At 49.9% G+C, this 26176-nt stretch overlaps 1 protein-coding gene and 1 non-coding gene across 2 annotated transcripts in view; both read left to right on the top strand.

The window, feature by feature from the left end:
- The window catches only part of LOC149363982 (cytochrome P450 4V2-like), a 284143-nt gene extending 258157 nt beyond the window's left edge, over positions 1-25986 (top strand). Inside the window, exons 2-11 of the mRNA XM_089573973.1 lie at positions 236-354; positions 1213-1298; positions 2950-3149; positions 4186-4255; positions 17495-17621; positions 17968-18174; positions 20730-20903; positions 22950-23016; positions 24236-24415; positions 25544-25986. Coding sequence (XP_089430099.1) covers positions 262-354; positions 1213-1298; positions 2950-3149; positions 4186-4255; positions 17495-17621; positions 17968-18174; positions 20730-20903; positions 22950-23016; positions 24236-24415; positions 25544-25710 — 1371 coding nt within the window. The 5' untranslated portion in view covers positions 236-261 and the 3' untranslated portion in view covers positions 25711-25986. The remainder of the gene's footprint in view (positions 1-235; positions 355-1212; positions 1299-2949; positions 3150-4185; positions 4256-17494; positions 17622-17967; positions 18175-20729; positions 20904-22949; positions 23017-24235; positions 24416-25543) is intronic.
- On the top strand, positions 11630-11750 carry LOC149363983 (U5 spliceosomal RNA). The gene has a single exon (XR_016289288.1). It is a non-coding gene; the product is annotated as a U5 spliceosomal RNA (small nuclear RNA).
- Positions 25987-26176: the final 190 nt, after the last annotated feature.

Here is a 26176-nt window from a genome sequence, read left to right as displayed (position 1 = left end):
GGAGGTGGTAGCAGACCCCAACAAATCGAGAAACTAAGCTCTTAAAAGCCGCGATAAATTGCTTTCATTAACCGTTTCTCACGTTCATCCCAGGCTCGTGTCGTTCGATGGTCCATGCATGAACCACGTGCAAAAAAAACTTGCAGCGGCGAGTTTCCAGTTTTCTCACTTGACCACGATAACTGATTTCCGTCGTGACATTCCGGACCACACTTGCGCGCCATTGCGTTCGCAGTGGCCCTGCAGTTCCTATTTGGCTACATGCGCGTCATGGAAACGACAAAGCTGGCACTAAGCAAAATCTACATCGGCGTTTGGCCTTTTGTCATCCTCAACTCGGCTGAAGGAGTTGAAGTGAGTAATCGCCACACCACACTCATCGATGTATACTTCTACGTGAGCACTCATTGCTGAACTATATGCTTTGCCTGAAGAGGCCTTTGTCGAAAGTGCTACTTTGGAATTAGCAAGGTTAGCAAAATCCTCATTGACAGGTGGGGTTAAGAAACTCGGGTAAGCTCGGGTAACTCGGTTTGCTAGGCAACGGCACGACATCGTCAAGGACAAGTTTGCTGGGTGCGAATTCGCGGGAAAACAGGCGGCAGCAGCGCGGCGCCGTCTATAGGAGCGCAGCTGAAGCGGTTGCTATAGGCAACGGCGACTCAAGGATGTTTGGTAGCCGCACCGCCAAGAGCATGCGCGACGAGCCGAGCTGGGCTCCAGTAGTGTTGCTTTCGCAACAACTCTAACTCTATGCTCAAATCCGACATTGGATATGGCACTCACATGCGGTCCATGTGTGAGCGCCAGCTCATCCCCGCCAAAGGAGATCCTTCGCCGGAGGGCGAGCAACCCGAGCCGCCCGTGGGAGGAGAAAGTGATGTGAGGATAGGATGAGGATGAGGAGGACGAGCGCTCGCTCGGCGCGGAAAGAACAACAGACTCAGGTGTTGGACACGAAAGAAGCAACACGGCCTCTTGTTATCCCAGTGCTCCTTTGTAACGAAAAGACGAATAAACGTCTTTTGAATTGTTCGTTTAACCTAACACATGCATGCGTTGATGCTCGGCTACTTTCAGGACAAAGATGTGAGCTTATGTCTTGTAGCGACATTTAAATGAAAAAAAAAAAGCGTAAAAATACCATATTATAGTACATTTACCTAGTTCATCCTTTCACCATGCCAGCAAACGTTGTTGCCGCTATTCTAGGCCCTGCTGAAAAGCAACACATTGTTGGACAAAGGCCAACTCTACAAGCTCCTGAATTCGTGGCTTGGAACCGGCCTCCTCACAAGGTAAGCAACCTTCTTCACATATTATCGCGTCCGGTTATCTTCCGATACCAGCACGAATTCATCGCGTGAACTTCTCTAATTGCTGTCTCATTCGGGGACCGATTCCAAATCGTTAGTGAAAGTTTTCATTTAAAGGCAATACTCTGCTAGGTTCAGTGACGACAACGCCCGTTTAGCCGAATATGTGAAATATTCGCGAAACGGGATACAAATCAAAATAGTTCTTTCGTAGGCACATGTACCCGTGGCATATGGTGCTACGTGAATGCTCCAACCCACATTGTGCCTATATTTCTAGCAAGATACCTCAGCGGGCGCAGGCCTTTATATCCTTATCCGCCCAATCTTAGAATATGCAAACGTCGTCTGGTTTCCCTATATGCAAAAAGATGTACACATGCTCGAATCAGTTCAACGAAAAGCGGTTCGCTTCATCTACCACAGATACCGGCGCACTGACTCTCCCACGGAGCTGCTTTCCCGCGCAGGCCTCGACACATTATCAAGTCGCGTAACACTTCATAGACTCAAGTTTTTATATCAATTAACTCATAATGCATTCAACATGGATCCTGCTACTTACATTAGTTTTAACCGTTCTAGAGGCACACGTCACAAGCATGATTTTACGATTAATGAATACTTCTGTGCTAACAACACATATTATTTTTCTTTCTTTCCCCGAGCAGTAAGGGAATGGAACGCCCTAGATAAATCTATAACTGCGCAGCATTCCTTAGAAAAATTCATGGAGCTTGCAGTCTCATCAGTTTTATCATCAAGCCAGAATTGATGACCATCCATAGTCTGTATTGGTTTTATGTTGCTTTTTTTTTTTGCTCACTCGATTATGTACCAAATTTATGATTGTATTAATGAATACTTTGATACGTGTTTGAACACATGTTTAGAAGGCCAGAGTTGGCTTTCTTCAGTTTTCTGTTTTTCATTTGATGTGATTCCGCATATGAATGCTGATTTCTTGTCTTTTAAACCTGATTGCTCGCTTTTGTTTTATTGTGTTGTTAACTTGCATCTTGTTATTTATAAATCCACTCCTGTAACAGTCCCAAGAAGGGACTAACAGTATGTTCAAATAAATAAATAAATAAATAATATTGACGCGATTACGTCAAGGCTCCCGTTGTGTAGAAAATCCGTCGTCGTCGCCATTGTCAGCACAAAAATATACTTAAAGATTCATTCTTAAGGAGCCGATGGCCTCCATGCTGACTAGATAAAGACGTCATCCCTCCCTCATGTGCTACAGCTACCCACTGAGCAAGCTTACTACATACGTCGCTCACCACTAGTCACTTTTTGGCACTGCTGTGTTCACGGATAAACCACCGTGCTCCTCTGAAGATAGCTCACCAGCATTTCTCGGCATGATCCTAGCACACTCCACCAGATGCTGTTCTGAGTGTAGGTATCGTTGCTGTAAATCATATCGATCAACTCAGAGGTAAAATGCGAGCATAGTAGTATGGTATAGTGTGTGGAGTTTAACGCTCGAAAGCGACACATGGGCTATCAGGGACACCGTATTTGACGGCTCAGTATTAATTTCGACCACCTGGATTGTTTTAACCGGCACTTACATCGCAGAGCACACGGGCACCTTCTGCTTTTGTCCTCCATCGAAACGCAGCCCCAAGCGAAAGTGGCGCGGCCGGCGCAAGCTGATCACCCCTGCGTTCCACTTCAAGCTGCTGGACGACTTCGTGCCGGTGATGACGGAGCACTCGCGGGCCTTCGTGCAACGCCTGCGCATGCTCACGCAGCGCCACCACCGGCAGCCGATGGACGTCGTGCCGCTCGTGTCCTGCTGCACGCTGGACGTCATCTGCGGTACTTGGTGTCTTCTTACTTGACAGCGACAGCTGTCGATGCCTCAGCTTTCGAGGTTGCTTTCTCGTCGTCCGGTGTCCGCAGAGAGGAGGAGAGTGAAGGAGGGAAGGCGCGTCGAGGAGCGCTGAGGCGAGCGTGAAGCATTCGGGGAGAACACAGCATGCCACAGCGCGCTCAAAGATGGCTGCTGCATGGCTTAGTGACAGCTTGTACAAACTTTCGGTTCGAAGCGCATGCATTCATGAGAGAAACAACACGCTGCGCATTCCGCAATTACATTCGCAGCTTCGGAGACCCAATTGTGGAACGGACAAAGTTGGAACCGAAAATGCAGCTTTTGTCGGGTTTGATTGAAAAAGTCGGCCCACAGTCAAGCAGAGCTTAAAGTACAGTAGAATTGAGACAGATGACCCCGACTTGCCGCTCAAGACCTGCCATCCTTCCGAATGAAATTTGCACCTTCGTGGCAGAGTTAAATGATGCTAGTGCAGTTACATGTGCTCGCTGCTGGGGCGATAGTGAATGCATGGATGAATGCCTACTGGCAACATCGTGAAGAGACGGATGTGCAGCTGGAGTAATTTCTTTTCCATTATATGACTTTTTCGGCAGCTATTAGGGAGACTGAAAATCTGCTGTGGAAATAAAACATGTACCAGTCCCCAAAACGGCCATTACTGTAACCTACGAATGTCCGATAAGGTATCGTGTGGGCTGCTGTAAAAAACGTTATTTCGTGTTGCCTCCGAAAAATATTAAATAAAAAGGATTAATTTTTATATTTTGCGTGTTTGATACATTATATTGCCTCGACTAATGCCGCACAGTGAACACCGACCTTGTGAAATTTTCATTTTATTTGAGGAGGGTTTGTAAGACATTTGTTGGATTAGTCGATCCATGTTATGAAGAGTAGACAGCGCAATAGAACAATAGAATGTCGTTAGTTGTGGCCGCTACGGAGCTACAGTCAGTTGATGCTTCGTCCTCTGTTGTGCAGAAAAAAAACTGGATCCTGCCGTTTTCTTCCTGACAGAGACTGCTATGGGTGTATCCGTGCATGCTCAGGAAGACGCCGACTCTCCCTACGTCAGAGCAGTCAAGGTGTAAGTTTCTCACTGGCCTTTTCCTGCGGTACTATGTGGTGTGTGTTTGCGCTGTTGAACCATCATTATGAATCTACACCAACTAGCCCAATCTGCAGTTCTTCTGCGGTACTGTCCTGCCGTGCCGCCTCGGTGGACACACATATAAAATTACAGAACAAGTAGTACTGGTGGTGACTTACAAAAACTTATATTTTTGGGCATACACACCTTTATCTAACCCCCCCCCCCCCCTCCCCCCTTACGTTGTCTATACAGACTCGCAGGCAGATCTGCGTGCCTTCCACGAAAGAGCCCTCCCTTTCCCTACCCGACCGGCCTTAGATGCCGCCCTCTTAGCATTAAGCCCACGACCGGTGGCCCTTCGGTGGATCATTGGTCACATGGGCATTCCCGGCCATGATCTGGCTCGCCAGCTTGCCTGCGAAACTATACACCGGGCGCCGGGGATGCCTACAAGAAGGCCCTGGGCCTCCCTCTTGCGACATCGACGGACCGGTTCTTGCGACTGGGTGTGCACAACACGATAGATGAGCTGATAGAGGCACACCTTACGGCGCAGGTGGTACGGCTCTCCACAACTCGGACTGCCCGACAAGTCCTGAGTGATTGAAACATCAATTGCCCCCGACAGCAAGACACCAAAACCGACATCCCAGCCTCATGGAGAGGACAACTCAAGGCAGCTCCACTACCCAGGAATATGCACCCCGATTTTCACAGTCAAGACGACAAGCACGAGCCGAAGCCATGAAAAGACACTACGGCGGGCGCGAGGGCGTGTTCTATGTCGATGCTGCGGGTCCCGAGCAGGTAATGACGGCCGTCGCGGTGGTGCACCAAAATACAACAGTCGACGGACTAGTACTGGCTAGCCAGAACATACTGGCTGCGGAAGAAGTGGCGATTGCTCTAGCTGCAACACACACTAGCTCAGAATACATTCTCACAGATTCACAGACAGCGTATCGCAATTACCTCAGGGGCAGGGTCGCACCGCTAGCAGCTAAAATCCTGCAAGATAGCTACACCAGTGGCTACCAACCCACACACAAACACTTAATATGGGTACCAGGTCACCAGGGCATCCCAGGGAACGAGAGCGCACATGCCTCAGCCCGAGCATTTCTCCCCCGGGCACCCAATGCGGATGCCGTGGAACCTCCTACCCCACTACTAATTTACAATGACATACTTCAGCACTTAAGATTAGCCCGTCGAGTCTACCCTCCGCCGGCTAAGACACTAGATAAAGGGGAGGAACAACACCTCCGAAAGCTACAGACACCACTTACAACAGCCCACGAAGACTACATGCCATAGACCCGGAGTCATTTAACTCACAGTGCAAATTCTGCGGGCAGAAGGCGGACCTGTACCATATGGTATGGGCGTGCCAACGAAATCAGGCGATCACTGTTAATAACCAGCCAACGCAGGAGGGGTGGGAGGCAGCTCTGACCAGCTCGGACGAAAAGAGTCAAAAGCAACTCATCGAAAGAGCCCGGACAGCAGCCTACGACAATGGGGTTCCGGACTGAGAGCTCCAACCGCCGCTACAACCTCCTGAACTATTCGATTAAATTATTTTCACCATCACCCATGGACGAGCCCACCGACGGAGCAGACGGTCAGGGCTTACAGACGCACTGTCGTTGAATACTACGCGCAGCAAAAAATTGGACTTAGCTGATTTACTACCACCGCACCCATCCTTATCGATCCGTGAAGCTCGCATTCTTCGCCGATTACAGTTTAATCACCTACATACACCAGCCAAACTTTATCTGTACTGGTACACTTCCGCACCCCAGTGCCCAAACTGTCAACACACATATGCAGACATAGAACACTGCCGTACACAGTGCCACGTAGCCTTCCAGTCCCCCGCCTATCCTTTCCTCCCACTCCAACCGTGGCCCCTCTGGCTTGCCTCCCTGGATCTGAAACTGCAACGCGCCCTCGTCACCTTGGCCCAAGACCTATTGAACGCCTAGCATAAAGGCTGTTAATAAGTGAATTACACCACCACCACCACCACCATTATAAAAGTTATTAAGGCGAAAGCCTTTAATGCCTCATACTGTCGTTCGCAGACGCGTCGGCAGCCGTGTCGACAGACGAATCGACAGACGCGTCGGCAGGAGTGTCGACAGACGCGTCGGCAGCCGTGTCGACAGACGCGTCGGCAGGAGTATCGACAGACGCGTCGGCAGCCGTGTCGACAGACGCGTCGGCAGATTCGTCCGCCTTTCGGCGTCACTACTTAAAAGGCTCTAGGTTCCAGCATGAATAAAGGCGCATTTAGTGAATGCATGGGCTTCATAAATAAAATAAACGGAGTAAAGTCAAGAAAAGGAAAAGAAAATAAGAAAATAAACAAAAATAAAAACAAAATAAAGACAAAATGTGAAAATAAAACAATAAAATTAAGAAAAGGAGCAAAATAAAGAAACAAAATATGTCAAATAAAAAAGTAAATGAAAACAAACAGTGGCCAGGAAACGCTTTCGTCTTGCAGCACTTTAGAGAGCCAAAGTGTCCCTGAATTTTTCCCTCCCCTTACGGCGCGGTTCAAGTGCCCACCGAGAGAGAGAGAGAGAGAGAAAACTTTATTACAACAGGAATTCGGGGCACGCCCCAGGATCCCCGCACGACCCCACTCCACTCAAGTGTTTATGTTCCTGAGGTCCATAACACTGGCAGCCCGGCCGGTGGCGATGGTCTGCACGGCCGGGTCCTCCGAGCGCAGCAGGGTCTCCCAGTCCTCCCAGGTCTTGAGATTCTCTAGGTCCCGCGGGGGAGGGTCCACCGGGCAGAGGGAAAGGATGTGGAGGGAAGAAGCGAAGGGTTCTGGGCATAGGGCGCATGCCGGAGTAGGGAAGGAGGGATGATAGTGGGCTAGGGTAAGGGGCGAGGGGAGAGTGTGTGTCTGTAATCTGCGCCAGAGCGTTGCGTGTCTGTTATCTAGGGAGGGGTGGTGCGGAGGGTAGAGCTGGCGTGAGGCTCTGTATACCTGGGTCAGCTCACTGAATGAGTGCATGCGATCCTTCGTGAATCCCCGATCCGAGGCCACCTGAGCCCGGTTTAAAGAACCTCGGGCTAAAAGGTTGGCGGCCTCGTTTCCGGGATTCTCGGAGTGCGCAGGCACCCATATCAGCTCCACTTGGCGGGGCGGGGGTGCATCGGGCGAGTCCAGTATGCCAAAAGCAGGGACATGGATTCGACCTCGAGCAAAATTTAGAATCGCAGTTTTTGAATCACTGAAAATGTACCGGGCTTCCGTGCGGGTGATTGCGAGTGCAATGGCGGCTTCCTCTGCAGCCTCTGGGGAGGTGTCGGGAGCGAGAGGTAGTGTGATGAGGGCAGATAAAGAGGAGTCCACCACAGCTGCTGTCGCTTCATCACCCGTGCAGGTGGTGGTGGTGAAAAACATTTATAGGAAATTAAGTTTTTTACAGAAAGGTGATTGGGGTAGGACCCTATTGGCCCTTTCCCCTTACAATACTGGGTGGAGCCCCTATTCCGGTGCCCCATTGGCAAGCAACGCCGCCCGCGTCCGTTGAACCAAAGCCTTTTGGCTCTTTAGGTCTTGACAGCCGAGCAGGGCCGCCTCCCAGTCCTCTCTGGTGGGGTTGGGGTTGGGGGGGATAGATGGGTTTGATTGACACGCCCAAACCATGTGGAAGGTGTCAGCCACCTCCACACAGAACTGGCACGCGCCATCAAAGGATGTATTGAAATGTTTAAGCACCGCCGGGCACAGTACAGTGTTAGTAAGAATTTCGATGAGGAGGCGCTCGTCAGCGCGATCCAGACCCTTACAAGGGGCCGGGTAGCGCCGGTGCTCCTCCTTGTAATAATCGGTGATGTGCTTGAATGTGAGGGCCGATTGTCTGATTGGGAGTACGCTTCCAAGGACAGGGAGATAGCCCGGGGAGAGAGTGCGCGGGCGGCCTGATCGGCCTGTTCGTTTCCCTGGAGTCCCTGGTGACCGGGGGCCCAAATCAGGTTGCGTGGAGTTGGATATTCGCATCGGCAGCTATATTCCAGTATGCGCCAGGCAAGTGGGTTGTGTTGAAATGTAGTGTAGTTTGTTAGTTTGGCCCCGGCGCCGGGTTCCTGAAGGGCAACCACGGCAACGAGGAACTCAAAGGTCTCAAGATAGAGGCGGAGATGAGTCCGCTTCGTGCGGTTCTTGAGACCACGGCAGTTCCACTGCGTTAGTGTAAGCGGCTGAGTTGTTCTTGCTCGCGACTTAGGGTTGGGGGCCATGGTCGGAGGCGGAGGGTGGGGTTACGTTGTTAAGACTCCCCAGTCCGCTAGTGCCCGGCGCAGACGTGCAGGAGTCTTCCGAGAAGTCAAATTCATCGGGAATAACTGTTGAATTTGGAGGGGCGGTTAGCGTCCCTGATTGGCCCTACGCGTTTAAAGACGCGCGGATTGTCTTTTATCCATTTTTGGATAATGTGAGTTACGGCTTGTGTCACCTGTGCGATGACACTCTTTGGGGAGGTCAGCCAATTGTGTTTCAATCGCGGTCACCCGGGTCTCCAGGGCCGCGGCGCGACTCTCCATAGCAGTAGGAATCTCCCTGTCTTTGATGTTTTCTTCCTCGCCGCTCGACGCGGGCGGAGTAGGGAATTGGGCTTTGTGCGAGTTAAGCTCGCTGGCTAGTTTTTCGTTTTGAGCTCGCAAGAGGGCGAGCTCGCGCTTGAGTTCCTGCGTCTCGGCGGTGCTGGTGGGGGAGGAGGGAGGAGGGGAAGGAGAGGAGGCGACCCTCGCCCAGCTGCCTACCTTGGGTTGGTTGCAGGCGGCGATGCAACACGGCCGCGCGACAAATGTCCAGCCGAAACACGTGGCGTCTCTTTCGAGCCCTAATCGACCCAGCACAAACACGAACCGAAACACAAAAACATTTGCACCGAGCCCTGCACGCTTTTTCTGGCAACACGACTCAACTGGCACAGAAACTTCGGGACCAGTATCTGTGTACAGCCCAAGACCCCCGTGGATCTGCGTACTCTTATGCAGGCAGAGAGAACACGGAGCTGGATCAACCTTTCCAGCTCCATGATCTGCGGGCGGCTCTCGCCAAAATGAAACGGGGCACTGCGCCAGGACGGGATAAGGTCACCGTCAAGCTTTTGACGAACCTGCCCGACTTGGCATACCAGTCCCTCCTGGAATACGTCAATGCGATTTGGCGCGGGGACACCCCGCTGCCAATCGAATGGAAAACGGCTTTGGTCACTTTTATTCCTAAAGCTGGCAAACCAATTGACACAGATAACCTCCGCCCCATCTCTCTCACGTCATGTGTGGGCAAACTAATGGAGACGATGGTGCGGGATCGGTTATCTACATATCTTGAAAACAAACAAGTCTTTGCGAGCACCATGTTCGGATTCCGCCCACACAGATCCGCACAGGATGTCCTCCTGCAACTCAATCGGGAAGTCCTTGACCCCCTCGAATGCCCCCATAATGACCGGGTAGTACTCGCTTTGGATCTTAAAGGGGCATTTGACAATGTAACACATGAGATCATACTCACTAACCTAAGTCACACCGACTGTGGCCTCAATACATTCAAATACATAAGCCAATTTTTAATAGATCGTCAATCCTACATTCGAATTCAAGATAGAGACCATGGTCCTTACCTACTCGGCACGCGCGGAACCCCTCAAGGCGCGGTACTTTCCCCGCTGCTCTTCAATCTGGCCATGATGCACCTGCCGGCCCAGCTGAGTGGTGTCGCCGGCGTGCAGCACGCCCTGTACGCCGATGACATCACTCTGTGGGCCACGCAGGGCAGCACAGGAGACATTGAAACCAGCCTGCAAACAGCGGCGACGATAGTAGACCGCTACGCCCGCCGCTGCGGTCTTCAATGTTCCCCTCAAAAATCAGAATTTGTGCACCTCCGCCCCTCACAGAAGTGCACAACTAAAATATCTCTCTCTCTTGAGAGTGGTCCCATACGCGAAAGTGATGAGATACGGGTACTCGGACTCTACATCCACAAACACAGGCGGCCAGACACTACATTGGCCAAACTCCGTAAGGTGGGGGACCAGGTGGGCCGCATGGTCCGCCGGGTTTCCAACAAACGCGGAGGGTTACGAAGTAAGGATGCCTTGCGGCTGGCAAACGCCTTTGTAACCAGTCGAATTCTCTATTCGACTCCTTATCTCCACCTACGGAAACAAGAGGAGGACGCCCTTGAGGTCATCCTTCGCAAAATTGTTAAACGTGCCCTTGACCTCCCCATCACTACTTCAAACAGCCGGCTTATGGCTCTTGGGGTGGTGAATACTTTCCGGGAACTCCGGGAGGCGCACCTTACAAACCAGTACACGCGCTTGTCGCTAACGGAGTCGGGAGGCCGCCTTCTTGCTCGACTCCATATCCAACACACCCCTCCAATGGAAGACAGGTTTCGCATCCCGGAACTGTGGAGACATGCCCTCCACGTGCGGCCTCTTCCAGCAAACATGTCACATGAAGACCATAATGGTCGGCGCCTGGCACGAGCGGAAGCGCTAGCCCGATATTATGGCAACAAAACAGGTGTATACTACGTGGACGCCTCCGGCCCTCACCACGGGGGATGGTACACGGCCGCGGTAGTTCACAACAGCAACACAGTTAACGGCGTAACTTTCAGAGCCCGCAGTGCAACACAAGCAGAAGAGGTCGCGATTGCTCTCGCGGCCTCACATTCCAATTCAAAATACATAATCACCGACTCGCGAGGGGCCTGTCGGAACGTCGAACAAGGCTGCACTCCCTTCCTAGCCTATCGAATATACCAAAATTGCATACGGGATACGGACCCCGCACACCGTTACCTCATATGGGGGTTGGCAGGAAACGAGGCAGCAGACGCAGCCGCCCGCGCGCTCTCTCACCGGGCTGTTTTCTCCTCCCCGTCCGATCAGGAACCCGATTTTAATCCGGTCTATACATTCAAAGATATTACAACATATTATCAAAATTGTCATCGCCTTTACCCTAGCCCATGTAAAGGCCTTAAGAAGGCGGATGAGCGGCTGATGAGGAGCTCCCGGTGAAGGGATCGTGATGTTAGACAAATACTGCGCCACTTTCCTCAAAAATCAATTTTAAATTTTTCCCCGGCAGCCGCGTTTCGATGTATGCGAAACGCAAAAGGCACCTCAATGCTTGCGATGCAGTAGAACTTCAATAGAACTTCTGTTCTACGTCAGCCGCTAAATATGCTCCTGTAAGAACCTCAACCGGATAGCGCAAAATTCCTTCGAAGTCTTTTTTCGATTCGATGTGGTTTCCGGCGCACGTTGGCACCTCGCCGATCATGGGATCTACCAGGCAGCCCTTTCGCTTCCAACGCTCAGGCCTCACCTCATCTGCGTACTAATCTTTCGCCTTTTACTAAAGATTACCGTGGGGAGGGGCACTCCAATGAGCATATAGGCGAATTTTTGAAAGGCCTTGCCCGTTTGGGCGAGGCCTGATTATCAAATCCAAAGAAAGAACTTGTGCACTGTTCCTTTGTGCGCCTTTTATTTTGTTAGGTACTTCGCAGCGCAATTGAAGAGTGACGGCGCATAGCTGACGCACCGCCGCCATCGCTGCTCGGGTGACTCAGAGCAGGGGGTGTTGCTCAGAGGTGCCGCCGCAGCTCGCCAGTTGCGCATGCGCAGTAGCGGCGCTTAGCTAGAGTGCCGGGGCCGCCGCCGCTGCGGCGTGCTCTTCATCGCCTCTCTCCTCTCCAATGCGCAGTAGCGGCGCACAGCTAGCGTGCCGGGGCCGCCGGCACGCCAGCTGTGCGTAGTGACTTGCACCTCGCGCATGCGCAGTATGGTCGTGCAAGAGCACGCGAAACGGCGAGACTGTGGGCAATGTAGCTCACGCAACAAGATACGGCTACGCGCAGATGTTCCTTTCGCAATCCTTTCAAAAATAAGGACAGTTCCTTGCTTATGTTCATTCAAAAGTCTCCTATACCCCCGGATATAATCTGTCTCCAGGAAACCCGCGTGGCTCCTTACCTTCGTGGATATTATACAATGGCACCTACGGACTCGCCGAGAGTAGCTACTCTTGTGGCCAAATCTGTTACGACAGTCCCACATCAACTCCCCTTCATAGATATTAACCATGTTCTAATTGAAGTTCTGCCGCAAAAGAGGGGAAAGCAGAGCGTCTTTATCCTAAATATCTACAGCCCTCCAAGCCGCAAGAAGGAAGATTTTCTGCCTATACTAACAGAATGCACCAGAATAGCCCAGGACAACCCCTTGGTGGTTCTGGGAGACATGAATGCAAGACACAGCTCCTGGGGCTACATAAGCGACTCTCAAAAAGGTGCTAATCTACTTGAAGCCGTGGAAATGCTAGGTTTAGAACTCGTCACTGATATTACCTCTCCTACCAGAACAGGGAACAGTATTAGCCGAGATACCTGCCCAGACCTCACCTTCATTAAGAGCATTAATCACGCAACCTGGACTAACCTAGGGGAATCCTTGGGCAGCGACCACAACATCATAAGTCTCTCTATACCAACTGCCAGAATCAGAAGAGCTCTGGGAAATGTACACATCACGGACTGGACAAAATTCAGAGACTGCCCGCCGCCAGAAGGAGGCATTAAAAATATTCAAGAGTGGACTCAACTAATCAAAGATGCCCACTCAAGCAACGCTCGAACCATCCAACGGACCGTAGAAGCACCGGACGTAGATCGCCACCTATTGCATCTATGGGAGGCTCGAAAAGGCCTCACTAAACGCTGGAAAAAGCAGCGTCTCAATAGAAAACTAAAACTACGAATTGCTAAGATTACACAGCAAGCGCAAGCATATGCTATACAACTGTGTAGACAAAACTGGTCTGAGTTTTGTGCTTCCCTGAAAGGCACTCTAAGCACAGCCCAGACATGGACCATCTTAAGATGCATGCTCGACCCGAATAAGGCCAAATCAGAGCCGTATATTCCCTTCGGGAGAGTTTGGCGGAGGGGCGGGGCCAACAGCCATCCAAATTTAGCGGCGGCGCGGTCCGCCATTTTGTGCCGAGGCGCCCGAAGCTCTCCTTGGCGGGCGTGCTAGCGCTGCGCCTCTGGCGAACTTTTATCGAAGAAAATAACTGCAAATAACGTGCGTATTTGAATGTTCACAGAAAGGTAGCCTTACAGAAGCCGAGTTTAACATGCTTCAAAAGCAGGATTGCCTGGGCGTGCGCCAATACGCTCTGTGTTGCGGTTCTGGTTCGCGGCAGATCTGCAGTTGTGTGCCAGCTTTGTGGGCTGCGAGAGTTTATTTCATTTTAACCGCATAAACCAAATGAACATTGTTTTTTAGGCGCTTAGGTGTCGTACGTGTGGTATTTCGTTATGTCGGACGCTTATGTCGGACGCGGCGCCGTGCTCGATTCTTGTCGCCTTGCGGGAAACGGTAAAGTGCGAACCCTTTTTTCTGCTTGATCGAGCAGCCCACTGCGCTGCAGGCTCCCATTGCGATCTCCGTGCTGGTCCGCGAAAGGTTACACGGCCGATAAGTGCACGAATAAACAGCAAAGATGCAGCAGGGCGGTCACAAGGGAAGCGCAACTGCTGACAGCACCACCGCCTGCACAGCGTCGCGAGCAGCCTCGGCACAAAATGGCGTTGGCGGGGCGGAGGTGATGGGTTGCCAGACACGAGTGCAGCAGTTGCCAGACTGGCGGCGAGATCAAAAAACCGCCGAACTCTCCCGAAGGGAATATACGGCTCTGGGCCAAATCAGTTACCAGCCGAACTCTCCAAACAGTTGCCCATAAGTTTCAAGGCACAGACCAAGACCTCATAACAGCCATGCATCGCAAGTACATAGGAGACCACACCCCTCCATGCACCCTGACCTATGAAGGACAACAAAATCCAAGCTTAGACGCCTCCATAACGGTATCTGAAGTTTATGCTGCAGCAAGAATAGCTCAGCGGAACACAGCACCGGGCGGAGACAAGGTTACCAACGCTATAATTCGAAACCTCAGCAACGACCATCTGAAAGACCTAACAGAATACATTAACAAGGAGTTATGGGAGAAAGGCCAGGTTCCAGCTGAGTGGCGCCATGCGGACATCATTATGATTCCAAAGGCCGGGAAACCCCCGGCAGTAGAGTCCCTCCGCCCAATCTCCTTAACCTCCTGTCTGGGCAAACTGTATGAAAGAATCATACACACCAGACTCCAGAACTATATAGAAGATAACAACTTTTACCCCTACACTATGGTGGGATTCCGAAAAGGTCTCTGTACACAAGATGCCTTCCTAAGGATTAGCGAAGAAGTGCTTAATACAATACCCACCCACGGAGAAAACCTTCTTTTAGCCCTGGATTTAAAAGGAGCCTTTGACAACGTCTCCCATCAGGCTATCCTAGAGGAGCTGAGTGGTCTAAACTGTGGAGAGAGGATATTTAACTACATCAAGGCTTTCCTCTCCAACAGAACCGCCACCATAGGCATTGGTGAAGTCCGTTCTCATCCCTTCCCCATGCCTAACAAGGGTACTCCTCAAGGGGCTATAATATCCCCCCTCCTCTTCAATACTGCCATGCTAAAGCTAGCAAGAAAGCTTCAAACGCAGCCCGACATAGGCTACACGGTCTATGCCGATGATATAACTCTATGGGCCACACACGGCTCCTTAGCCCAAAAAGAAGAAGCCCTACAAGAAGCCATACACAGGGTTGAAGAATTTGCTGCGGAAAGTGGTCTGGAGTGTGCCCCGGAGAAGTCTGAGGTCATTAGACTCCACAAACTCCCTTACACATCCCCAGGAGAAGTTGAGCTTTTCCTGGGTGGACGCAAGATTAATGAAGTGGACAAGATCCGGATACTGGGGCTCTGGCTTCAAAGTAACCTCAGATCCGACCATATGATCAGAACCATCAAAACAACAGTTAATCAAATCTCAAGAATGATCCGCCGCATTACCTGGCACCGCAAGGGTATGAGAGAAGAGGACACCCTTAGACTCGTCCAGGCCCTAGTTCTGAGCAGGATAACATACGGCCTCCCTTACCAAAAACTGGGCACTGTGGAAACCAGAGCTATCGATACAATCATAAGAGGGGCTTACAAAACTGCCCTCAATCTTCCAATAGCCACTTCTACAGAACGACTCCTAGAGCTTGGTCTGCACAACACTTTTACCGAGCTCCAAGAAGCCCTCTTGGAAAGCCAAAAAGAACGCCTTCTAAAAACCAATGCGGGAAGGACGATCCTCACTAAATTAGGGACATGGCCGGGGCTGGAGACAAGAGGCAGTAAAACCTCTCTTCCACTCCAAACCCGAGAAAAGATCACCGTTAGTCCAATCCCACGTCACATGCATCATGCTCATCAGCAAGGCAGACGACAAGCGCAAGCAAAGGCACTTCAGAAACACCTAGAAAGCGACCGTAAAGCCGTTTACGTAGACATTGGGGCCTACCCCACGCCGGGAAAGTTCTCAGTCGCTGCGATTGACCACCAACTAAAACCGGCTCTCCAAGCTTCTATATATGCAGAAAACCCCTCCTCTGCAGAGGCTCTGGCAATAGCTATCGCCATCAAACATAAAGACCAAAGAGGAGAGTCCTCCCACGTTATAACAGACTCCCAACAAGCCTGCCGAGACTTTCTTAATGGCAGGCTTCCCTCAAGAGCAACACAGCTACTTGGCAATCTCAGCCTAACACACAGACTAACATGGACACCTGGTCACGAAGGACTAGCTGGAAATGAGGTAGCCAACGATCTAGCCCGAGATTTAACCCACCGGGCAGATCCTCATCCCTACCCCACGCCCATGCCTAGCACCTATGGTGACAGATTAGAACATATTCGGCTCGAGCGCAGAAAATACCCACCCCCTCACATAAAACTAGACTCCTCCGCAGCCATAGACTGGAGGAAAATTCAGACCAACACTTTCCCTAACTTGTTCATCCTACACAAGATTAGCCCCACTCAATATCAGAATACATGCCCTTGGTGTGGAGCTTGCCCTACGCTCTACCACATATCGTGGGAATGTACAACGAAACCAAAACACTTAACTGTATCCGACCCGACATATGAGCAGTGGGAGGTGGCCCTGACCAGCGATACCCTGGATCAGCAACTTAAGTTGGTTCAGCAAGTCCGTCAGTCAGCTAAAGCCAGTGGCGCCTTGGACTAGGGGTGCCACCCAAGTTGCTCGAGCAACCATCCTCTTTTTAAATAAAAGTTTTCTCTCTCTCTCTCTCTCCAGGTTTAACCAGAGCTAAACCAGAGGCAATTTTTGTGCAAGCGAGTTTGGACCTGGCAAGGTCTCAGGGCCATCGCACAGCCCTCATACTACGCGCATGTGTCCAGACCACGTAGGGCAACGGCACTGGCAGCCCAGTTTACACAGCGAAGTTGCGTGCGGGGGAGGATCAGCAGGGCTGCCGAAGAGGATGTGGTCCAGGGTGGCGTGCGATTCGCCGCAGAGAGTGCACTCTGGAGAAACGGGGCGGAGGTAGGATATAAGCTTAGGGGTAGGAAGAGTTCGGGTGTGGAGTCATGTACTAACCTCGCCAGTTGCTCACAAATTTCTAGAATTAATCTTCAAATTTCATGTATTAGGGGTTTGTGTGGAAACGAAACGGAGCAGTAACTGTCTCACTTCTCGGTAAAAACTTGAACGACACCGTGAGGGAAGGGAGGAAGGTGGGAGTGAAAGAAGTGCCGTAGTGAAGTGCTCCGGAATAATTTCGACCACCTGGAGAGGCTTTAACGTGCACTGACATCGCACAGCAGACGGGTGCTTTTTTGCGTTTCGCCTGCATTGAAACCATCGCCTGCATTGAAACCATCGCCTGCATTGAAACCATCCATCGAGGTAGGGCAAGGTGTGGCTGACGGCAGCGGTAATTTGAAATCATACCTTCTGTGACTGAGGTGAAAGCTTGGGCAAGTTGGTGGTTGTTCATTCAACAGGAAGAGACGTACAAACAGGCGCTGCTTCTGTGACGTCAGGCTAAACTTCCCCGCGGTCCTCCGCTGCTTTGTGAAGACGCGTAAATCATCGATTAAGTCACTATTGTAAATGCTAGTGTGAAAACACTGGGCGTGCTTCATCAACAGCCTATATATATTTGAATCCTCGAATATTGTGATATTCTCAAAACGTGGTGCTGTTGCCCTTTAACAAGAACTATCTGACAGCGTTTTTTGCTTCTGCTTCGCTTGCAGCGTGTCCGGCTCGTTCGTGGCACGTTTCATGAGCCCCTGGAAGTGGGTGGACTCGCTCTTCTTCAACAACCCGTCCGGCTGGGAGGTGAAGAGAAACGTCGACTACCTGCACAGCTTCACCGAACGGGTAGGCACTTAACTCTTGGACTTCGGGCTCGCTCGCATACACCAGCTTCACCTTTTCCTTTATATACTTGGCGGATATTGTGCACAGCGCACCCCTGTGGCACATTCCAGGTGTTTCAGGGAAGACCTTCAGTTTTTTTTTAAATAGGGGTTCTGGAGTAAAAATATCGATTTGCAACTATTGGAGTTAGGCGCCTAGTTGCAATCAGAGATTTGGAGCCGGGACTCCCACCTCGGCCGTCTCTACACATAGGCTCCCGATGTTGTAGTCACTTGTGAACTTCCCAAATAAAGATTGCTCTTGATTTGGTTTGACGTGCGTAACTTGTTATCCTCCTACTTCGTAGATAATACAGTCTCGCAAGAGCGAGTACCTGGAAAGGCAGTCCCTCATCGTGACCGCCAACGAGGCTTCCGGAGAGGAGCCGGGCGTGAGCCAGCCGTACGGCGCCAAGAGGCTCGCTTTCCTCGACATCCTGCTCATGAGCCACCTGAGGGACCCCAGCTTCACCGAGGAGGACATCCGCGAGGAAGTGGACACCTTCATGTTCGAGGTGAGGAGTCTATGGAAGCCTATAGAAGCGCTATAAATATTTAATGGGCGTTAGCCCGTTTCATGGCATTCGGCATTTCAACAGGTGGACAGCTGCACCTGTGTGCAGCATAACGGCAGCTGCAGCGCAGGGGTGTACTGACCTTTGAGACTGCCTGCACAGCTCACAGACCGCAGGTCGTGCCGTCACCCGACCGACTGTCTTTGTGCCAGAGGAGGTGGATGGCTCGAAGCGAGTTTCAATTAGCACCGATACTCGCAGCATCTTTGATGGTTGTTTAGTAATTTTTCTCTAATGTTTATTTCACAGTGAGTACGAAAAAAAAAACATGGCTGTGCTGCCACAATCCGGTACCGGTATATTTAGAAGAGGGGACTTGTCTTCGCCTCGTAAAAGACTTCGCTTCGTAAAAGATCTTTGACAGGATGGGCTACACCTCTGGAGACCCCGTGATTTATTACTGCATACGGTGCGAAAGACAGGTTGCGATGAAAGTGGCAGCACGTGACTCTGACTACCATCTAATGCGTTCGTTACTTGCACCACTTAAAAAACCAATTAAACACAAAATAGATGGATACTAGCTCAACTACAGACATTATAAAGCCCTATAATTTCGCCTTAAGGTCAAGTGGTGCTCAGCTATAGTGGAAGTGCACTTCTTTTGAAGCGATAGCTTCACTAGGCCATGTAAAGCCTAGGTCACCACGCTTTCTGTTTTGACCTTGAAGCGAGCCAGAGATCAACCACGAAGCGCTTATGGTGTTACAATGGTGTGCTACCCCATGGTACCCAAGGTCAAGGTCATGCTACCTCATGGGGGCCCAAAGTCACAGTCAAAAGATTGTGGTCATGTCATATGTGACGTCATTTCCTGCGTGACATGACGTGATCCACGTGACTGATGACGTCATAACACGCGAATATAAAGAGGAGTTAGTAGCATACCCAGGCCATATGCAGCGCGATGGAAGACGACGAACACCCCGCCGTAGCAGCTCGTCGAGCTGTGAGTTTATAACGACAGTATGAAGTGCGTTGAACAAAGATTTGGTGTGGTTTATTGTGGTTTAACGTCCCAAAGCGACTCAGGCTATGAGGGACGCCGTAGTGAAGGGCTCCGGAAGTTTCGATCGCCTGGGGTTCTTTAACGTGCACTGTCATCGCACAGTACATGGGCCACTAGAATTTCGCCTCCAACGAAATTCGGCTGCCGCGGCCGCGATCGAACCCTCGTCTTTCGGGTCAGCAGCCGAGCGCCGTAACCACTGAGCGACAGCGGCGGGGCGCTGAACAAAGGGATTTGCCAAGCTTAAAATATGAAGCTATCGCGTCTTACTGTACGCTTAACCGAAGTTAAACCGCCAGCAATATTTTGGTGTATACATTAGCGCGCCACCTCGGTAAATGATTTTTTTCTCGAATAGATGGCGCTCTTTGTTTTTCCAGGTCGCCTATATAGCCGTTAATAAACCTTGAAATAGAATTCACGCTCTTCAATTAAGTAAAACGTTTTCATTTATACATCTCAGATTCCCGCTGTGTTCCGGCTGTGCTGACACTGGCTTTATTATAATGCCGCACATCGTCACTGAGTAGAGCATTTCAACCTTCCCCCGGTTTAAATAAACCAGCAATCAAGCAAACAAACGTAAAAGTTAAGTATAGTAGCAAGTAAACAAAGAAGCTAAACCATGATCACAAGTGTTGGCACGTGATAATAAGCAGTCGTTTTATCTTTACATGTAGGATATAAATAACGGTGAGCAGGTTATGTTTCTGGGCGATTTGACGAAGGACGAACAAGCGGCGATACCGAAGGTTGACGGGAATGCCTTTATTCCATCTCGGCAGCCGGGCAGAAAAGAGCGGCGCAGCGCTCTATCGTGGCGCTTATATAGTCCGCGATATCAGCGTTTTTCATTCGCGTCATGATGAACAAGAAATCAGCAACGCGTTCCGTGAGACAGAGGCTGTCATCACCAGAAGAACGTAACAAGGTAGCGTAATCGAGCTGCCAAGCTGAGCGTGAACAGAATTTATGAAAGACAGAAGCCTATTTTGGGCAGTGACTGAATACCAGTGAGACTGGCATGGGCTTGAAATGTGACAAGAGTAGTTAGTTAATAACTAACCATATTCAGAGGTGAGATAGTAAGTTCATTAAAAATTTGTTAATGACGAACACTTTTCGACCCACCGCGGTGGCTCAGTGGTTACGGCGCTCGGCTGCTGGCCCGAAAGACGCCGGTTCGATCCCGGCCGCGGCAGCTGAATTTCGATGGAGGCGAAATTCTAGAGGCTCGCGTACTGTGCGATGTCAGTGCACGTTAAAGAACCAGAGGTGGTCGAAATTTCCGGAGCCCTTCACTACGGCGTCCCTCATAGCCTGAGTCGCTTTGGGGCGTTAAACCCCAATAAATCAAATCAAACACTTTTCGTTCGTGCTTGTGAATTTTAGGAGAACTGATTCGCTATACTACAAAGAAAGCGCGATATGGGGACAGGTACTTTGGTGATATACTCTATACCTCGTTCGTGCCAAACTAACGCAGGGCCATGACACGACAGCGATGGGCATCTCTTTCACGCTGTACTTGCTGGGATTGTACAAGGACGTGCAAGACAAGGTCTACGAGGAACTAGAGGCCATCTTCGGAGCCGACGCCGAACGGGCGGCCACCGTCGAAGATCTCAGAGAGATGCGTTACTTGGAGTGCGTCATCAAGGTAAGGAAACGACTAGGCACTGTTGGGTAGACTAGGTTATCTGCTCTCAAGTGAGCATTCTGTAACTCTAATTCACACATTGTATATTTAACGCGGACGCTTTAAAAGCCTCGTTGTCCTGAATATCCGGTGTCGGCGCTGTCGGCGTAGGCGTTTGGAGCGAAAAATCACGAACATGGCTGTGGCAAGTGATGCCCAGAGAGCAACCTATAGGAGGCAACCCTCCGGAGAGGGATCAAACTGTCCGCCGTTGCAGGTGGCAGTTAAATTAATGATTGGTCGCTCAGGAAGAGAAACCTGGGTTACACAAGACCCACCACTGGGAGCACCTGCCATCGCAAGGCAAAGGCGCATCGCTTAATCGCATGCCGTGTGTCTCTGTTTGTGGCTAGCAAACGGAGACAAGTGAAAAAAAAAAAAAATCCGCGCTAGAAAAAAGCCTTCCATGTTGAAGTACAGACCGAAAAGCGACATGCCGTTCGAAGAGGAGGTAATGATTGTTTTCATTTAAGATGATTTTGTGTTACTCGCTTATACTTTATTTCATATGCGTAGCTTTTTATATACCTAGCTGCCTCATAAAAACGGTGCCTACCAGTGACGCGAAACCAGGCTCGCGAAAGTAGAATCACATTTAGCCTGTACTGCATAGGAACGCCGTGTTCAGACACGTGCCAAAAGCGAGTGAAAAAAAGCATCCCCTACGCTCCTTGGTTTCGGTGTCTGTTGGCACTTGCGTCGAAATGTATTATGAACAAAGAAAGAACAAAAAAATTGGCGGGGGCTTAGCTTTGGTTAAGCCTGGTAGGTTGCGAAAGCAAAAGCCCAGCGCCTCCAACTGAAGGAACGCAGTGCGCCGCCTCTACAGGTCACGCGTGGCTACCGGCCGCCGCTGCGCAATGAGTCGACTTGGTAGCCCATCTATCACCCTGGTATGACGTCAGAGGTCATTCTAAAGGTCAAATGTGGCTACCGGCCGCCGCTACGCGAAAGGCCGTTCATGAGCGTAGTATTGCTTTCGCAATAAAAAAAATGGATGAGCTCTAAGTGAACGAAGTCAACGCTAGATATTAATCTATGAAAATCTCATATATACACACATAAACACACGCACACAACGCAACAGTATACTGTTGCACAATAACTTTTTTTAGTTGTAGATCCGAATTTAGGCAGACATGTTTTCTTCGCATCAGCACGAACTTGAGAGTGTGTGTTGTGATGAGCAGTAGCATGCACTATGTTTGCATCCTCGACCAATGAAAGCATTTATTCAGATAAGAGAAAAAACAGCAGTTTTTGTGTAGGTATTTAGGTGTGTTTCGTGACGTCAGCTGTAGCTGCACCAAGAAGCCACAAATATGCTTCCTATTAGGAACATCAAGCGCGTTAAAGGCTTCAATTTGGGCAATTTTAGATGAAACACAGAAATGCCAATCAACAAATTAGGTCAGCAGGGCAGCAGGGGCCCAACAGATCATAACGCAACATAGGTACACTAAAATACTGGATGGCCATATGTATCCTATTACGCAATGATTTTTACCCATGCCTTCCCATCATTTCTACTCACTATGAAAGAAAAAATAATGAGTTATAAGAAAGAACTTCCGGCTAGTTCGCCCTCTCCGGGGCTAATACGCGTCAGATACGCTCGTCGAGCACGTTGAATACTTGCCGCGAAATCCACTCTATGGAATCGGGGACCTACCTTTTTAGAAAAGTCACAACGTACAATGATACTGTACAATGATTTCTCAGGATAGCCTTTGGAGAACACCCTTGCCTCGCTAACGAGCCAGCTCTGCATGCCCCCGTTTGGATGCTTCTTGTGCAATGTACCCTGCCCCACGTAGAATCCCTTTGCTCAATTCAGCCTCTCTCCGGCCCAACATAATCACCTCCATGTGCACTAGTGCATTTCGTGCGCATGTAGTAGATTCAAGTAAAGATAAAAAAAGAGATCTGTTCATCGGCCCAGCGTCGTGCCAAACCTCACTTTTCTTGTGTAACCTTGTTTTTCTTTTTTTTTTCCCTGAAATATAGGAGAGCCACAGGCTTTACCCGCCAGTTCCAGTCATCGGCAGGAACGTCGACGAAGATACTGAGATTTGTAAGTTTCAGAGTACTGCGTACAGACGGGAAAGGGCCTTTAGATAGCTCTGCATGGAGTGGTGTGCTGCGGAACAAATGAAGCGTAATATCAGCGCAGCTGATTTCTTTTCGGGCTCTTCGATGCTTGCGTATTTGGCGTTTATTTATTTTTTATTTTTTTGCAACGAGGAAAGCTCCTCCGACAAACCGAGCAACAAGCCTTACTTGAGTGCCTTTCTCCTCCGTTTGTTTCTCCATGCGACTGCGCTCGAACGCAAGCATCGTCAGTGAAACCGAACGCCTGCTTCCAAAATTTCACTTTGTTTTCTTCCACGACGTACCACTCGAGCGCTTAGACAAACTCGCTCACTTCTGCACACGGCTTCCATGATGCTTCTGTGAGACATGCTTCAGTAATCATGAAGCTGTAATCAAATTAAAATTCTTGCTCCGAGCATGAGCGAGGCACGCATGCAGATATTTTACGGGAGAACAGTCTCACATCTTCTACTCATGCGCGAAGCTCCTTAGACAAAACTATGGGCGCAGTGACGCTCAGTTTGTACGTATACCGCCCACCATTACGCTATGCACGTATCCAAAACGCGGTCTTTACAGCAGCTGACTTCGCGTCTCCAAGAAAATAATGCCTTATCAGCACTCCAAAAGGCCTCAGGACTTGGTTGAAATACATAATGGAAGCCTCCAAAAAGAGACTGATTTAATTCATTTTATCCAAAAATAAAATAAAATGCAGCAAGAAAAACAAAACGATGTTATGAGGGAAAAAAACATGCGTCTTGCACGAGAGTTAAGGAATAGGGCCTGTTAGTTTCACCGTAGTCCTTCAATATTTCACCATATATAGTCCGTCAAGCATTGAAGGACTATGTCTTCACTCATGAGTTTAAAGAAAAAAAAAACCTGGTTTGTGGAGAACGCTTTTTTTTGTGAATAGCATCATACTGCGCGCGTTCCTGAATGCTTATTTACGTATTCAGTTCTATTGTTTATTTATGTGCGCTTTTTTGCTCTTCATTAGGATGCAAAGCTTAACATATATGTACAATAAAACCGGGCTCCAGTGCAGCCGGAGCTAATGTTTCCCAGCGCTCCGCCACCCAAACCTATTCTCTCCCTTATGTCCCCGCGTCTCTTCTCCCACATGAGGCTCATCTTTTCTCTCTGCCTCCCCCCTCCTCTTTACATTCAATTCCGTTCTCTCTATTACCCCACAGTGGGACACTGCATTCCACGTGGTGCCACTCTGGAAACCGTGGTGTACGCGCTCCACCGCGACCCCCGCTTCTTCCCGGAGCCCGAGGAGTTTAAGCCCGAGAGGTTCCAGCCCGAGAACTGCGCCGGGCGGCACGCATACGCCTACGTGCCCTTCTCGGCGGGTCCACGCAACTGCATCGGTAAGCCCCTGTTTCGTATGATACGGCAGAGGTCTTCCTCCAGAGACCTCACAATAAAACTTCAGGGGGCACTTTGGCTCTTTAAAGTGCTGCAAGGCGAAAGCCTTTCCTGGCACACTGTTTGGAACTGACTGCGAGACTGTTTGTGCTGTACTAGGGCTTTGTTTGACTACACATTACAACTACACACTTTGGCTGCCGACTTTGACTGCTTCTTTAGCACGACTCTCTCTCTCTCTGCCTCTATGAGTTCAGTTGTATCCATGGCTCTGTTCGCAGTAATGAGGTATGTAATGAGGTCACCCACGGACGCCTTACGCCCCCTGTCGGAGCCGACGACAACTATTTTATTGGTTGTTGTGTGCTCCAAAAGGGGGCGTCAGGCATCCGTGGGTGACCTCATTACTGCGAATCCGCGCACACTGACGTCATAACCATTTCGACCAACCAAAAAGCGTGACACCTCTGCTGACAACCTTCTGTCGACAACGGTGAGGCATTAAAGGCGTTTGCCTTAAAATATGTCCAGGAGCGCTCGTCTCCTTAACGAAATGAAAAATGGCCCTTGTGGAAACCGCCCTGGTGAATTTATTCGGCTGAAGCAATACTTAAAACACTGAGGCTTAGTGTACACTGACTCGAGTGTGACATTTTGTTGATGAGGTTACGGTGGTGAATATTTATTTTCGTCTGCGCTTTCTTTTCAACAATTAGCTCTTGTCCTTTAATACCGCTTTCATTTCACGCTGTGATACCGCGTTGTATCTGTTGCAACCACAAGAGTGGGGAAATGCAAGCACAAAATGCTGTTGGATCTCTAGAGGGAAGGCTATCACTCATGAAAGGCTTGTTGGGCAAGGGCTACTTGGTTTGTAATAATCTTACGAAGCGTCTATCGCAAGCACGAGATACAAACACAGCTACTTGTTCTGCCGATTCTTAGTTCTGTGTGCTCGTCTTGTATGCCCTTTACCAAATCTGAGAATGACATCGTTTCTGCCTTATACGAAGACGGAATCTCTGGGCATAGAATATGGCGAGCAAAGGCTGTTCCATAAGAAATATTTTACCACTTCCTATAACTTTAATTACCGCAGGAGCGCTCTTAATATTTGTTTTTATTCGCAGGGCAACGCTTTGCAATGCAAGAAGAGAAAGTGGTGATATCGACCGTTCTGCGTCAATTCCGGCTGCACAGCCCACATCACCGCGACACCATACGGCTGACGTGGGAACTTGTCCTGAGACCGGCGGACGGCCTAAAAGTGCAGTTCCTACCGCGAAGTTTGGCGTGACATCATCTCGTGACTCCCACCCTTTTCTGTGGAGCAAGCGCTTTCCTCGGCTGCCCGCTCAGTGTGTGAACTCTGTACGCATACGCGAAACAGCGCTGCGTTAAGGCCACAGAAGACCTCGGAGAGGACAGGCCATTATTTTTGACGATTTTCACAACCTAGAGAGGGTGCCTTAAGTAATTCAAAAATTGTGAGGACACTTTGGCAACTAAAGTGTTAAGAGGCGAAAGCCTAGAACACCATTCCGTGAGGGCTTCCGGTGGATATGACGTCACACCGTTCCCGTGGCTATATCGACGTCCGCGTTATTTCGGCACTATTTTGACTATAATTAATTAACCAATTACTCTACAGTCATCAAACATGGCTTCTAGGTGTATTTTTTCCTCCTCTATCTGAAGCACCTATTTGTTTTCTCCTATCTTTTTTAGTTCCCGAGTTGACACGAGTTAAACGCTGCCAAACG

The sequence above is a fragment of the Amblyomma mixtum genome, chromosome 2, assembly GCF_055824585.1.
Source record: "Amblyomma mixtum isolate Tamu chromosome 2, ASM5582458v1, whole genome shotgun sequence".
NCBI classification, from domain to species: domain Eukaryota; kingdom Metazoa; phylum Arthropoda; class Arachnida; order Ixodida; family Ixodidae; genus Amblyomma; species Amblyomma mixtum.
This window is presented reverse-complemented; position numbering and strand designations above follow the sequence as displayed.